The 15,969-nt window shown below is 46.7% G+C and overlaps 1 protein-coding gene across 3 annotated transcripts in view; it reads left to right on the plus strand.

The window, feature by feature from the left end:
• Nucleotides 1–15,969, plus strand: part of TOP1MT (DNA topoisomerase I mitochondrial) — a 1,348,974-nt gene that overhangs the window by 282,886 nt on the left and 1,050,119 nt on the right. For all 3 annotated transcript variants that reach the window (XM_078686649.1, XM_078686647.1, XM_078686648.1), the window contains one exon: nt 10,676–12,927. In XM_078686649.1, coding sequence (XP_078542775.1) covers nt 10,676–12,927 — 2,252 coding nt within the window. The remainder of the gene's footprint in view (nt 1–10,675; nt 12,928–15,969) is intronic.

Genomic DNA, 15,969 nt, shown 5'->3' on the forward strand with positions numbered 1-15,969 from the left:
CTTCATGTCAGGATATCTGACTGCAATGTGGAAGGAGTGTGGTGTGAACTACAAGTTCACCACACCCTACCACCCACAATGCAATGGGCTTGTTGAGAGATTCAACAGGACCCTCAAAGGGATGATTCATGGGCTACCTGAAACTCTTAGGAGAAGATGGGATGTCCTGATCCCCTGCCTCTTGTTTGCTTACAGAGAGGTCCCACAGAAGGGGGTTGGCTACAGCCCTTTTGAGCTTCTGTATGGACATCCTGTAAGAGGACCCCTGTGTTTGGTGAAGGAAGGATGGGAGAGACCTCTCAAAAAGCCTGCAACCAACATAGTGGACTATGTACTTGGTCTCCGCTCCAGGATGGCTGAGTATATGGAAAAGGCATCCAAAAACCTTGAGGCCAGCCAAGAACTTCAGAAAGCTTGGCATGACCAAAAGGCTGTTCTGACTGTGTACCAGCCAGGACAGAAGGTGTGGGTGCTGGAGCCAGTGGCCCCAGCAGCTCTGAAAGACAAATGGTCTGGGCCCCACACCATCATTGAGCAAAAGGGAGAGGTTACCTACTTGGTGGACCTTGGAACTCCCAGGAGCCCTCTCAGAGTGCTCCATGTTAACAGGCTCAAGGCATATGTTGACAGGAAGGACATGAGCTTGCTCATGGCCACAGATGAGGGACAGGAGGAAGAGAGTGACCCTCTCCCAGACCTGCTCACTCAGAATCCTGATGATGGATCAGTTGATGGTGTTGTCTTTTGTGGCAGCCTCACTGAACATCAGCAACAGGATTGCAGGCAAGTTCTGCAATCCTACAGACATATGTTCTCTCTGACACCCAGCCAAACTGATTGGTGTACCCATGATGTTGACACTGGAGACAGTCTGCCTGTCAAGAGTAAAATCTACAGACAGCCTGATCATGTTAGAGACTGCATCAAAACTGAAGTGCAGAAAATTTTGGAGCTGGGAGTCATTGAGCCCTCAGATAGCCCTTGGGCTAGCCCAGTAGTTCTAGTGCCAAAGCCTCACACCCAGGGTGGTAAGAAAGAGATGAGGTTTTGTGTAGACTACAGAGGCCTCAATGCAGTCACTAAGACTGATGCCCACCCAATACCAAGAGCAGATGAACTTATAGATAAATTGGCTTCTGCCAACTTCTTAAGTACATTTGATTTGACAGCTGGGTATTGGCAAATCAGGTTAGCTGAGGAGGCCAAACCCAAGACAGCATTTTCTACCCCTGGAGGGCATTATCAATTTGTGGTAATGCCCTTTGGACTGAAAAATGCACCTGCCACCTTCCAAAGGTTGGTGAATCAAGTCCTCACTGGGCTGGATGACTTCTGTGCAGCATATCTAGACGATATTGCTGTCTTTAGCTCCACCTGGGAGGATCACCTGGTCCACCTGAGGAAAGTGTTAGAGGCCCTGCAAAAGGCAGGCCTCACTATCAAGGCCACAAAGTGCCAGATAGGGCAGACACAGGTTGTATACCTGGGCCACCTTGTAGGTGGAGGCCAGGTCCAGCCACTGGAGAGTAAGATACAGGCCATCAAGGACTGGACTCCTCCAATCACCCAGACTCAGGTTCGAGCTTTCTTGGGCCTGACTGGGTACTATAGGAAGTTTGTCAGAAATTATGGGTCCATAGTGACCCCTCTTAATGACCTGACAAGCAAAAAGATGCCAAAGAAAGTTCAGTGGACAGCAAGCTGTCAGAAAGCATTCAATGACCTAAAGCAGGCCATGTGCACAGCACCTATCCTAAAGAGTCCAGATTACTCCAAGCCATTCATTGTCCAAACAGATGCTTCTGAGTTGGGTGTGGGGGCTGTTCTGTCTCAACTGAATTTTGATGGTAATGATCAGCCTATTGCTTTCATTAGTAGGAGGTTGACACCCAGAGAGAAAAATTGGTCAGCTATTGAGAGGGAGGCCTTTGCTGTGGTCTGGGCCCTGAAGAAGCTGAGGGCCTACTTGTTTGGCACTCACTTCACCATTCAGACAGACCATAAGCCCCACTTGTGGCTAAATCAGATGAAGGGTGAAAACCCCAAACTGCTTAGGTGGTCCATTTCCCTACAGGGGATGGATTTTACAGTGGAGCATAGACCTGGTACTGATCACAGCAATGCTGATGGGCTCTCCAGGTATTTCCACTTAGAGCAAGAAGACTCACCTGGTCAAGGTTAGTTTATTGTCCCAAAGTTTGGGGGGGGGTCATGTAGGAGAGTAGGGTCTGCAATCCTATGATCACCCAGATTTTTGCTTTTTGCTGCACTGGTTTACGACTTTCCCTGGCTGTGGGCCTGCTAATCAGACCCACATCCTAGCTGTTCTCTCTATCCAAATTGTACTCAGGTACTGAATTGGCACTGGGCCCTCTCTAAGTCCCTGTACCCAGGGCTGAGGTACCCGGAAGTCTCCCAGGGGCTGAAGCATGTATTATGCCACCCCTGGGCTGACTATCTAAACTGACACAACTGGCTGCACGACAGCTGGGGCAAGGTGGTGTACTCACCCCTTGCTTTAGATATAGTATACCTATATCTAACCCTAAAATGGACACACAGATCTCCTATCAGTCACTCCTATGGCAGGCCTTAACAATCCTGAAGGCAGAGTGCTTGGAATCGTGTGAGATGGTGCTCTGGCATGAGCTGAGCCTGTCTGCGGCTTTCGGGATCCATCCCTTAGCCGTTTCCATGATATCGCATACCATATACTCTTAAGTGCATTATAATCCTCGCGGTTATATGCCAACTCTGGTATCGCTTTATCAAAACATGTCGAGTAAGGTGTCATACGAATTGGAATACTAACCCCTCGCCAATTCTGGCGACGGGGTTAGCATTCCACCCTTCTAGAGGGACACGACATGTATGTAACCCCTAACCCCGGTTAAAATCAGACAGAGCCTTAGCATCCACAAAATGGATGCTGCCACCGAGACACAAGTCTGCCCTCCTGCTGCTGGGAGTACTCCCAGAGCAGGAGATAAGGACAAAGGGTTTCCTGCCAGGGGCGGTGCCAGCACCGTCCCAGACAGGGTTTGTGTATTGTAGGTAGGCAGGGCTTCAGAGGAAGGTGACTGCACGTGGCACCCCGGTGCTCACTGTGCATAGGCTGGCTGGAACCAGTTCCAGGGTCACTCCAGACCCTGTGCTGGGGAAAAGCCCGCCAAGGAAGTGGGTGTAACCACCCCCCTCCTAGTCCCACCCCTAGGGCAGGACTTAGTCGCGTGCCAGCCCCTTTTTACAGGATAAAGGTAGGAACTGGCCCCCTTCCAAATCAGATCATCTTTGAATCCTGAAACTACTTTCCACGAAAGGAACTCAAGACTTCTTCCTAAGATTTCTCCCTTGTGACTAAGGAGTAGTCACCCTGCATCCGCAGGCACCATCTTAAGAACACTGCGGTCTGCTGCAAGTCTCTCCTCCGGATCAAGACTGCCCAGCTCGACGAGAACCGGCTTCCCTGGCACCTCTGACCTCTACCTACATCATCAGTCACGCTGAGATTCGTGGGTGTGACGAGACCTCGAGGGACCGGCCATCTTCAAGACTGCACGACTTCTGCACAGCAAGCCCGCCGAGTAATTTCCTGGTAAGTGCTTTGGGGTCCGAGAAGCCCCGACCCTGAGCAGCTCCAGCACCGAAGTGCAGCCTCCCAGCATCTCCACGATCTGCGTGGGGCCCTTCTGCTTTTTGCTGCTCACCGCGTTGTTTGGCTATTAGCCCGCTGGCTTGTGGCCTTCTGAACGACGCCCGACGACATCACTGCTGCTAGTCTGGTTGCTCCAGACTGGCCCTTGCTTCCCTCCATCGGAGAAGTACCCTGGACCCTCCTGGTCCGGCTAAGACGCCATTTTAGGTCCACCGCGTGGGCCTTGCATTTGCCAAGACTTGTTGCCCAATCCTGGGTCCAGCGACGTCGACAGCAAGAACCTTCGTGGGACAGCTCGCACCTCCATCCTGGTCGCCGACAACGCCTCCTGGTCCGAGAGACTGCAGAGCCCAGCAGCGCCCACTCACCTGACTGCGGTGACTTCGCCCGGTGCCATCCTGGTGCCCACTTAATCACTGGCTAGTGATTCAAGAACTTGGTCCCCTCTGCTTTCAGGTTTTCTTCTTCCTTGATCCAGGCTTGGATCCATCGAACTTTTCTTCACTGGTCGCCTGCCAGCAACTTCCTTCTTCCAGGCTCCTGGTCCGGCAACGAGATTCCCGACGTCTTTTCAGACCTATGCAGCTGCAGCCCCTGGGCTAGGTAACTTCGGCACTTCGGTGTCCCAGCATAGCCTCACTATCCTAGGGTCAGGATCCACTGTCGTTTTCTCCCTACCAGGTCGGGTTCGCCCGTGAACACTAACTTTGCCTTTACTAGCTTCCATAGACTTTGTCCCGCATCCCGCGTGAGAGTGCACACTCTGCACCCGAGTCCCCTAGGTCTCCTAGAAGTAATCTAACGATTCCCTAGTCAAGTCCTAGCGATTCCAAAGCCTATTAGTACTGTACTTACCTGCTAGTAATTTCGCATTCCACTTTTAAAGTATATGGTTTTTCGTGCCCCTCGGGCATTTGTGTATAACGTGCTAACTTAAGTATTTTCGTAAGAGTTTTGTTGTGTGCCTAGCACCCTGTCCTCATAAAGAGTACAGGGTTGTTGTGATTCTAATAAATACACTGTTTATTTTCATAACACTTGTGTGGTGTCCTTTCACTGGGTGTTCAAGGGGTAATGTGATGGTAAAACAGCTGGCTTAACACGCCCTCTAGAGTCTTAGCCTTAGACTGCTCGTATCCATGCTACTAGGATAGCTGGTCTATAAGGTTGACTTACAACCAATCATCAATAAGGGTTGTTTGGACTGATATATAGTGATCACTAGAATAGTGAACACTGCACATCAGGCCAACTTCTCACACTTATGTTTTAGCTGAAACTTCAGGTTCTTCAAAGATACTCAAAAAAGACACAGTATTACTTCACCATGCCACATACCCAATTCCACAGTATACTTTATGCACACCTTTATTTTTGGAGGAGCTGCTAGGCCTTTGCCAGTATAAAACTAATTTCCTAAAGCCAAAAACTACTTTTGATCTCAAGAGGCGCACATTCATAGTAGGCCCTGCAACTTTGTGCGCAGGCATGCTTCATGTGAGAACTAAGTGCTATCACAAGGGTCACTGGAATCATGATGGAAGAGCACCAAATTATGCAACAATGTTGACTAAATTATGCAGCTCGAAAATATAAATTATGCGGCAGAGGCAGCACTTTTTATTTCTTACAGTATTACTTTATTATCTTTTAATGTGAAAACATGATAATACTTCCTGGTCAAAGATTGCACCTCAGTACCTCTATAGAAACCAAATATAGAAATAAGCAACTGAAAGATGAGTCTTTCTTTATTCAGGGCCTTCCAATGCGTCTGAAAATGTTGCCACATTTTTTGTCACCTTTGAGCCCTGTGAGTTACCAACATTTTTATGTAAATCTGCAGATTATGTAAGGATGATAGGTTGTCGCATTGCTAAAAAAATATAAATGTTTCCCTCCCCTGAGGTTACACAATGCCTCCCCTAACCTGGGAAAAAACACATTTATAAAACAAAAAAGCTGCATAATCTATTATTCCTGCTTAATCTGCAGATATATCTATATAGTAGCTCAAAGTGGTCTCAAATTACTAAAGGGGGTTGGTCGACCCATGTCCTGAAGGTGACCTCCTGCCTACATTTCTTTTATGATTTTTTTTATTTTTTTTAAATGTATGGTCTCACCTCGGGCCTCGTTCAGCCCCTCTGGGGAAATACACATTTCCTCCCCCCAAAAATGGGACTGACTGGGTCGGCATGTATGCAAGGGGGCTGCCCCCTAACAGTATCTTAATCTTTTTCAATTTTTGTATTTCCAACTTTCCCAGGTGGGCAATTGTGCCACCAGAGGAAAAAACACTCCCAAAAAAAACACTACGTCCCCCGAGGGATTGGCCAATTCTCCATAAGGGTCACGCTCATCCAACACCGATCCCTCATGGCTTTTCTGGCTGCGAATCACTGCACGACTGCAATCCACAGCCAGGCAGTCATTTCAGGAAAGCCTTGTTGGAAAGGGGAGACTCTCCCTTTCCAACAATGCCGTCCTAAAACGTGGAGGGGCTTTGCAGGCTTCTCCAAAACCTCACCGGATGGCAGAGTAAGAACTTACCTTTTGTCGCCGCCACTCTCCAATTGGGAATCTGTAACGTCAGGGTGTCTCGTGGCACGCTGACGTCACAGAAGGGCGAGAGAGAGAAGACACTCCCATTGTGTCTGGGGAAAATAGTTAATGAATCCTCTGGTGGAAGCACTGGAGGATCCTCTTAAGCCCTCCTTAGTGTCGGCTAGTAGCCAACACTAAGGAGGGACAGACTCACTGGGTAGGCAGAGGTTAATACTGCCACAACACTCTTTATTCATCCATGCATCTCTAATTTGTAACCATTGATCCCTGGTCCTCAAACTGTTTTGGGACCTTGACTAGAGGTAGGAAAATGTTAAAGAAGTTTTATAATAAAACACACTACAGTTCAATTCTGCTGCAAAAAGTTATCTCAGGACCTCAGGACACCCCCCACGCCGCACGGCTTGCCAGCGGTGCCCCCTCGCTGCTGCTCGTTCTCCCTGCTCCTTTTTGGCCCGATTTTCGTGGTCACTGTATTTTGTTCCTGTACTTGTGCTTGAACTTCTGCCTTTGTATTTACTTGTGCTTTTAGATTAGCGTGCCTCGCTATTTCCTCTGGTGCCCCCACCTGCTCCCCGCCGCTGCTCCATCGCGGCCCGCCCCCTTTTCCTTTTTGTATCCGATTGTCCGCCCCGCTCCCAGCTGCTCCGCTCTCCTACTTCGCCTCATATGGAGCCCGCGCGTACGCGCCAAAGGCAAGCCCGTCTACGCCCGTCCGCGCCTGGACCGCGCCCAGCGCCAGGACCCCTGGCCCCCGACGACGCCAGACCACACGATGGACCTACGACGCCGCCACCCTCAACGCACTCAACGCCGGCAGAACTCCCGCCTGCTACCGAGCCACCCCGAAACGCACCCACTGACCCTTCACCTGCCAAGCCTGCAAATTCACCTGCCTCCGGACCTGCACCACACCCAACAAGCCGAGCACCAGCAGCAACCACCTCAATTGCATCCTGCTCAACACCCGCTCCGTCCACAGACACGCCGTTGAACTCTGGAACCTGCTCGACACAACATCACCAGACGTCGCCTTCCTCACAGAAACCTGGATGAACGCCTCCTCAGCGCCTGACATCGCCATAGCCATCCCGGACGGATACAAGATCACCCGGAAGGACCGCGTCAACCAGACTGGATGAGGCATCGCCATCGTCCACAAGAACACCATCTGCATCACGACCAACCCCGACGACACCTTCACCGCCGCCGAACACCTCCACTTCCAGATACACACTGACCCCAAGACCACCCTCAGAGGCACCCTCATCTACAGACCCCCGGGACCACGCACCCAATTCAGCGAATACATCGCCGACTCCATCAGCCCGCACGCCCTCCCCTCCGCTGACTACATTCTCCTAGGGGACCTCAACTTCCACCTGGAGAACGAGGACAGCAACACCACCACCCTGCTGGACAACCTCGCTAACCTCGGACTCAAGCAACTGGTGAAAACCCCCACCCACTACGCCGGCCACACGCTTGACCCCGTCTTCTCCTCCAGCAAGCACATCTCCTTCAGCCACTCCACCGGACTCCATTGGACTGGCCACAGCTGCATCCACTTCAGCTTCAGAAGAACCACGACCCATCACCACCCGCAATAGATTCCTTGCAGGAGCTGGAGCAAGATCACCGCCGAGCAGCTCACCACCTCCCTCCGCCAGAACCCTCCTGCCAGCACAACGGACCCCAACGAAGCAGCCAGCAACCTCACACAGTGGCTCACGAACTGCGCAGATGACCTCGCACCACTGAAGAACCCTCCCAGCAGACCCGGCAGCAAGGAAGCCCCCTGGTTCACCGACGAACTCAAGATCTCCAAGAAGAACTGCCGCACCCTCGAGAAAGCCTGGCGCCACGACCAGACCACAGACAACATGACGGCCCTCAAGCATGCCACCTGCAAACACCACCAGCTGATCCGCACCACCAGGAAGACAGCATTTAAAGAACGACTGGACAACAACGCCCACAACAGCAAGGAACTCTTCAGCATCGTCAAAGAGTTCTCCAACCCCAGCGCCGGAAACAACGACATCACTCCCTCGCAAGACCTCTGCGACTCACTCGCCTCATTCTTCCACCGCAAGATCTCCGATATACACAACAGCTTCGGCGCACCAACCACGCACCGAACCAACGCCCACCACCACCACCCTCTGCGCCTGGACCCCGGTCAGCACCGAAGACACCACCCGCATGATGAACACCATCCACTCCGGATCACCAACCGACCCCTGCCCCCACCATGTCTTCAACAAGGCCGACTCCATCATCGCACCCCAACTCCGGGACATCATCAACACCTCCTTCAACACCGCCACCTTCCCGGAGATCTGGAAGCACGCCGAGCTCAGTGCCCTCCTGAAGAAACAAACCGCGGACCCCACCGACCTCAAGAACTACCGCCCCATCTCTCTCCTCCCTTTTCCTGCCAAATTCATCGAGAAGACCATCAACAGAAAGCTTGCCGCCTTCCTCGAGACGAACGGATCCCTTGACCCCTCGCAGTCCGGTTTCTGAGCCAACCACAGCACCGAGACCGCCCTCATCGCAGCCACTGACTACATCAGATCCCTGCTCGACAACGGGGAAACAGCGGCCCTCATCCTCCTGGACCTCTCCGCAGCGTTCGACCCTGTCTGCCACCGCACCCTAGTACAGCGCCTCAGCAACATCGGAATCCAAGAGAAGGCACTGGAGTGGATCATCTCGTTCCTCGCTGGAAGAACCCAGAGAGTCCATCTCCCCCCGTTCAGATCCGAGGTCACCGAAGTCATCTGCGGCGTACCACAAGGATCATCACTCAGCCCAACCCTCTTCAACGTCTACATGAGCCCTCTCGCAGCCAACACACGCAAAAAGAACCTCAACATCATTTCCTACGCCGACGACACCCAGCTAATCCTCTCCCTCACCAACGACCCCGCCACCGCCAGAACCAGCCTACACGAAGGGATGAAAGACGTCGCCGAATGAATGAAGAACAGCTGCCTGAAACTGAACTCAGACAAGACGGAAATCCTCATCTTGGGATCATCGCCCTCTGCCTGCGACGACTCCAGGTGGCCCCCTGCCCTGGGCACCACTCCCAAACCAACGGACCACGCACGCAACCTGGGCTTCATCCTGGACTCCTCCCTCTCGATGACCAGACAAGTCAACGCCGTCTCATCTTCATGCTTCAACACCCTGCTCATGCTCCGTAAGATCTTCCGATGAATCCCCACCGAAACCAGGAAGACGGTCACCCAGGCACTCGTCACCAGCCGACTGGACTACGGAAACACCCTCTACGCCGGAACCACAGCCAAACTTCAGAAAAGACTCCAGCGCATCCAGAACGCCTCCGCACGACTCGTCCTGGACATCCCCCGACACAGCCACATCTCCGGCCACCTGAGAGACCTGCACTGGCTCCCCGTCAGCAAGAGGATCACGTTCAGGCTCCTCACCCACGCACACAAGGCCCTCCACGACCTGGGCCCCAAGTACCTCAACAACCGCCTGACCTTCTACGCGCCCACCCGCCAGCTACGATCGACCAGCCTCGCCCTCGCCGCCGTACCACACATCCGCAAAGCCACCGCCGGGGTAAGATCCTTCTCCTACCTGGCAGCCAAGACATGGAACTCCCTCCCGATCCACCTCCGGCTGACCCAGGATCATCTCTCCTTCAGGAAGCTCCTCAAAACCTGGCTCTTCGAGCAGTAACGGACCCCTCCCCCCCAGCGCCTTGAGACCCTTCCGGGTGAGTAGCGCGCTATACAAATGTCCATGATTGATTGATTGATTGATTGCAGTTTGATTTGTAATCTGGACATTGAGGTATTGACTATATAAAAAAATAATTGTGAAATATTTGCACAAGTGTAATTATCATATGAGTTTTTGATATTGGCTTTTGTAAAATGCTTGCTGTCAATTGGCATTTCTATTCTAAGCAAATATGTTATTTTACAGTACTTAATGTTGGTCTTTAAATTGAAAAAGGAGACGAATACCTGATATGATGGGATTTAAACCAATGACTATCTTAGCCAGCCCTTTCTTACTGATCTGTTTTCGATAATCCTCTGAGCTTTGTGCACAGAACAGAAACACAAAAGGACATGTAGAAGAGCATGAGCAAGAGTTAATTCTTATCAGCGTTTCACACTGGATTAAAAAATGATATTTTAGTTCTTCTCTCACTTTCTGGTATGCTCCCCTTTACAATCTATAAAATCTCTTTAATGTCATATTAGCATTCATCAGTTTTTCCGCCATCTGAGTGTGCTCGCTCACTGTTGTATCACATTTACATCTACCCATTTTACTTCATTGTATGTATTTTCTTCCTTCTTAGTTCTATTGTTTTCAATATAGTGCAAAGTTGCCAAATGCAAGTAAATAACCCTTCAGTTCTTTACATATTTTAAAACGTGTGCGCTCTTAATTTTTCAGACTGTAACTCAACAAACAAAAAGTAGCAACGAGCCTGGATATCGAATAAGTAATCCAAGAACGGATGTGAAAATTCCCGGGTATCATGATGTAAAGATGGAGCAGGAAAAAATAAGAGCAAGTGAGCGAGAGAAAGAAATTTCGATCAAATCAGATAAGTCAAAGAAAAATGAGGAGAAAAGTAGTGAGAAAAGGGCAGCAGCTGAATTGAAACATCAAACTGGCAAGACCGAAAAGTTAATGGAGAAGGCAATTATTAATGGCAAGCAAAAAAACATAGAAAAAGAAAGGGAGCACGGCAATCCTAAAGAAAAAAGTGAAATGGTAAAACATTGCAGAAATAGCAAGGAAACTGGTGTCAACAAAAGAGGTGAAATCGAAGCATTCCATGATAAAGGACCAAAAAAGAGGATACCTGCGGATAAGCGAAAAATAATCGAATATGATGATTTATTTAAGCCAGATGTATTGGTAAAAACTGATAAAGTATGCATAATACTTAAAAGCAACACTGAAAATAAAAAGGAGTCGAAAGAATCCGAAAAAGAGTCATTAGAATACCGAAATAAAATAAATTCAGAGCAGCATCAAAAAAATGAAAATAAAATTAAACAAAATAAAGAACGATTGGAAGTAAAAGTGAGAGAGGGGAATCAACATATAAATGGCAAACATGATAGAAAAGACCTTGATGAGAAATATATTATTGATCAAGAAAAAACAGAACCACTAATCAAAGGGGACTTGAAGAACATGGGCTCTGAGGAAGAAAGCATGAGCGATAGGGATGCCCTGGAAATGGGTGGTGAGAGACCACCTATGAATGTAAGAGAAAATATCTGTGAAAAAAATAAAATGGAATTTTCTAGTGAAAACAAGGCAAGACCATCAAATGCAAAACAAGTGAAGCAAGGTGAACAAGAAATGGAGAAGCAAATAGATGAAGAGAGAATAGACTGGAAGGTTGAAGTTGAAGTATCTGAAGCACATCAAGTCTGTGAAGAACAAGAGAATGGAAGAAATACCTGTACCAGCACCATAGACTATCAGTATGTGCCTGGAGGAAATTGCAGGGCAGGTGAAAAGCCACAATACAAGCCAAATGAAATAGGAAAAAGTGAAGAAAATCAGTTTAACGGAGAAACCATGAAATGTGAAGACCCAGAGAGAGGGAAAAATGACCCTGACACTCCAGTAACTAAAAGCGAACAGATGTGTCAGCAAAAAGCAGCCCTTGGCCAAAATTCAAAGGAAAAGAGAAACCATAAAGAGAGAGGAGAAAAGAAGTCAAAGAAAGACAAGAGGGAACTCCACGATCAAGGTCCGGAAAGAGCCAAAAATCTTAGCAAGACTGGTAATCACAGTAATGCTCTGAAAGAGAAAGAAAAGAAGAGGCATAAAAGAAAAGAAGTTGATGAGAAAGAAGCAACGAGGAAGCACAAAGATAAAGAGTCCAAAGACAATAGGTCAAAAGAAATTGGTGATGAAATCATAAATAACTATAATCCTGCGGGAGGAAGTCCTAACCTTTTGAAAGATCGGGAAAATACAGGGAAAGGGATTGGAGCGAGGAATGAAAACGAGTGTCAAATTGAGGACGATAAAGATTTGGAAGAACGAAAAGAATGCACCAGAAAAGACGAAAAAAAGGATAATGAATGTGATGTGACTGAAATGGAAGAGAGAAGTGGGAGATTGAATCACGAAAGATGCAACCTAAATGAAGAGGAAAACAATGAAATTAAAGATGAATTTGGGAAAGCAAGTTTGCCTAATGAGAGTGTAAAGGAAGAGCAAATGGAAGAAGAAATTAATGCAAGTGAGAAAATCGAAATAAAATGCAAAGATCAGAAAAAAGGGGAAAATAGGAGTGAGGAAGAACAAAATGAAGAAGAAAGCGAGTTGAAATTGAAAGAGAAAAAGAAAAAGAAGAAAAACAAAGAGAAGGAAAAGACAAATAAGATTCCAAAAGAAACTAAATCCAAGACTCATCAAAAGCTAAAAGTAAAATTGTCATATGAAATGGATAAGAAAAGAAAGAAAAAACGAGATAAAGATGATCAAGAACCAAAAAAAAAGGACAAAAATGAAATGGATGTCAATCACGAGGGGAAGATGAAAAGGGAAAAGGAGAGTGAGAACATTTCTCGCAAAAGAAAAATCAAAGAGGATGGGGATGTGAAAGTGAAAAAATCCAAGACTGAGGAAAGTACTAAAGTGAAAAAAGCTCAAGAAGAGCAGAAATGGAAGTGGTGAGTACTACAACTGTTTGTTTGTAGTCTTTTTTTTTTTTTTTTTTAAAGGAAGGATGTAAAGGTTGTGTAAACAACTTTCCCTCTAAACTGTTAAACCACAGGGCCAGATTCACCAAAAAAGAAAAAAGAAAATTGTTGAACACCTAGAGCCTTTTTTCATTTTTCCCGACTTATCAAAGTATTCCTGAAGTATTCAGTTATATAAACAGTTAACGATGCACTGTTGTACATTATTACGTGTGTAATTGTTTAGAAAAAGTTCAGTTGTGCATTTTTTTCCACTAATTGGAAGAAAAAAAAATCGTGTAGGGTAACTGCTTCCCCTACACCACCACTAGTATTGTGATTGCTCCTCCTAGTTCTCACACTTGATAGCAATTTACTCTTAACCTCGGCAGAAATATATCTCCGTCTATGTTTAGTTTTGAAATATCACATGGAAAAGTTTGTGAATACCTACAATCCTGCTTCTTAAAGGTGTCGCTGAGCTAGGTTTTTCCCAGCTCTCCATTGTATTCACATCCACTCTATTCCCTAGAAGCATTCTTGTTTAGTGAATAATATAAGTGACTTTGCACTCTTAAATTATTCTGTTGGTGTTCCAAACTATGGTTCGCAAACAGCTTTGTGAATCGAACTCGCATTGTCTTGTCTTAAATTTCATATATTCAGCCAGATAACTAAGCCTTTTCTATGTATTCATTTCTGTTTAGATCACATGCTTTAAAGCATTCTGTCTTATCAGTTAAGTTTACATTTGACTTGTGGAATGGTTTCTCTGGGGATGAATAGGTCACATTCCCTGTCGGAGATCACATAGACATTGTAAGCCATTAGTTTAACTTTGTCAAAAAAGGTTACAAGCGATTGACCATGCCCAGTAGCTGTTTGTCCATTCTGAAGCATGGCTGCATCTCCTGGCCTCTGTGGCAGGGGATCTTAGCACATCTGTGGGGCAGAGGTTTCTAGTATCAAAAAAAAATTCCAGCTAAGAGTTTCTGCTGTTCTGATCATATTTCATATATATGTCGGGGACAAAAGGATTTAAGGAGTGTGAATAGTTTATTTGCCATTTCTTGAAATGTCTTGCCGCAAAAATTAGAGTAGATGGGATACAACAACTGCATAGATGTCACATGTGTCTTACCTGTTGTGTAACATTCAAGAATCTACATCACTGCGGTTCCACTGTTTGCACTGTGGAATGTTTTGTGCATATAATCCATAATACCTAGATTTTTAGATCTGGCGTTAGCCAAGACTTTTTGGTTTTACTAAAATTATAGGTATAATATACGTTCTTTGTGGGGCTTTTAACCATGCTATTTCATCCACTGCTCTGTTAGTATCATTCAGATTCTAGTTCCGCCCTCTACAACATACAGGATGGTTGGCTAGCTTTGGTTTGAGTGACTGCATTTCACTTTTACACAAGGCGCAGATCCATATGCAAAGTAGTTCCCTTTAGTATCTGGGACCACTATGAAAATGAGAGCTCTTTCGGATAAAAAAAAATGTTTTGCTTTTTTTTTTTTTTTAGATTGATGAGGGCCAGGCAGCTTCTCTAATAGTAATGTTTTGCAAACAAATATAACAATACATGAAATGCCCAAGCCAAAATGCTGTTGGCTTTGCCAGTTCTTGCTTTATTGTGCTGCTTTACATACTTGGATCCTTTGGTATTTGCCTATCTTTGCTAACATGTTGTCCCTATCAGACCACTGACTTCTACTGGGCTATCACAGGCATCAGTCCACTTCTTTCTTTGCTGTTTCTAGATTTGAATTTGGATAAAAGATTGAAAAGGGGCAGATGTTTGATTATTGCAGGCATCAAAAGACAGGTGATACAATGAACTGCCCAGGGAGGATGGAAGTTGATGATAGGGTACTGTTCTCCAAGCTAGGTACAGGCCAAAGGCCTTATCACACATCCACCATTATTTTATTACTCGCTACAGTTGATAATCTTTGGAATATTTCTGCAGGTCCAGATATATAGTTCATAAAATAAACAAAGGTTAAAGGGATGTTATAGCTAGTTCAGAATTTACACGCACAACACCATAGAAATTCAGCAGTTCTAGTTAGTCATGTCAAGAAACTATAACTCGTGACCTAAGGTAACTATACCTTGTGCCTGCAGCCAGGCATTTCCCTCAGCAACACTCCCCAACAAGCGGCTAAGCCCAAGCTGCGCATGCCCTTTGGCCGTGTTGGACGGGGGGTTGGCCTTGGCCGTTTGTGGCGGGGGATTTGCACCCAACTCCTGTCTGTGGCCAATCCCCCCAAAGGCAGCTAACCTGTAAGAGGGGCATGCAGCCCCCTCCCTGGGCCTGTTTTGGCCCAAGGACCCCAGACTCGAGGTCCGCCAACCTTTCCTCATCTCCTGGTGTTCTTGTTGTAAAAGGGGAGTGTAAGAAAGTGGCTCTGTATATACTGCACCAAAGTAAGGTACAGTGTGCAGAGAGTCCACAGTCCCCAGAGGTTTGGCAGAGGTTAAAGTCAGATATAGCCTTACTCTCTAAAGTTGTGGCTTGGTCGAGCAGTAAGGCAGTATCAGAGGACAGTGTAAAGCATTTGTTGACTCAGTCAGCAAATGGCCTCACACACTCAAGAACTGAACTCTAGTCCAATGGTTTTGTATATAAAAATATATTGTTGTTTTATTTTAGAACCACAAGTAGGTATAAAAATACTTTCTCAGAATGATATGCTACAGTTGAATACTTTCAAATGGCAATAGACTTTTCAGTGCAATAGATACAGTTGTTACAATAGGCAACACAAGTTAAACACAATTATAAAATTGAGCTCAATGGGAATTTTTAAGTAAATGCAATATCAGTTACTTTACGTATGGTTTTTCTTACTCAGGGCTGTATCCTGGATTCAGCCCTGGTGCATCTCCTGTAAACAGTTGAAAGAAATCGTTTTTGTTACACAGGTGATTTATTTTTTATTTTTTATAAATCTTTTTATTAATTGAAAAAACAAGAAAAACCAACGGCAGGTGCCTTACATCCTGGAATAAGCAACA

This window comes from Lissotriton helveticus, chromosome 4_1 (genome assembly GCF_964261635.1).
Source record: "Lissotriton helveticus chromosome 4_1, aLisHel1.1, whole genome shotgun sequence".
Classification (NCBI taxonomy): Eukaryota; Metazoa; Chordata; class Amphibia; order Caudata; family Salamandridae; genus Lissotriton; species Lissotriton helveticus.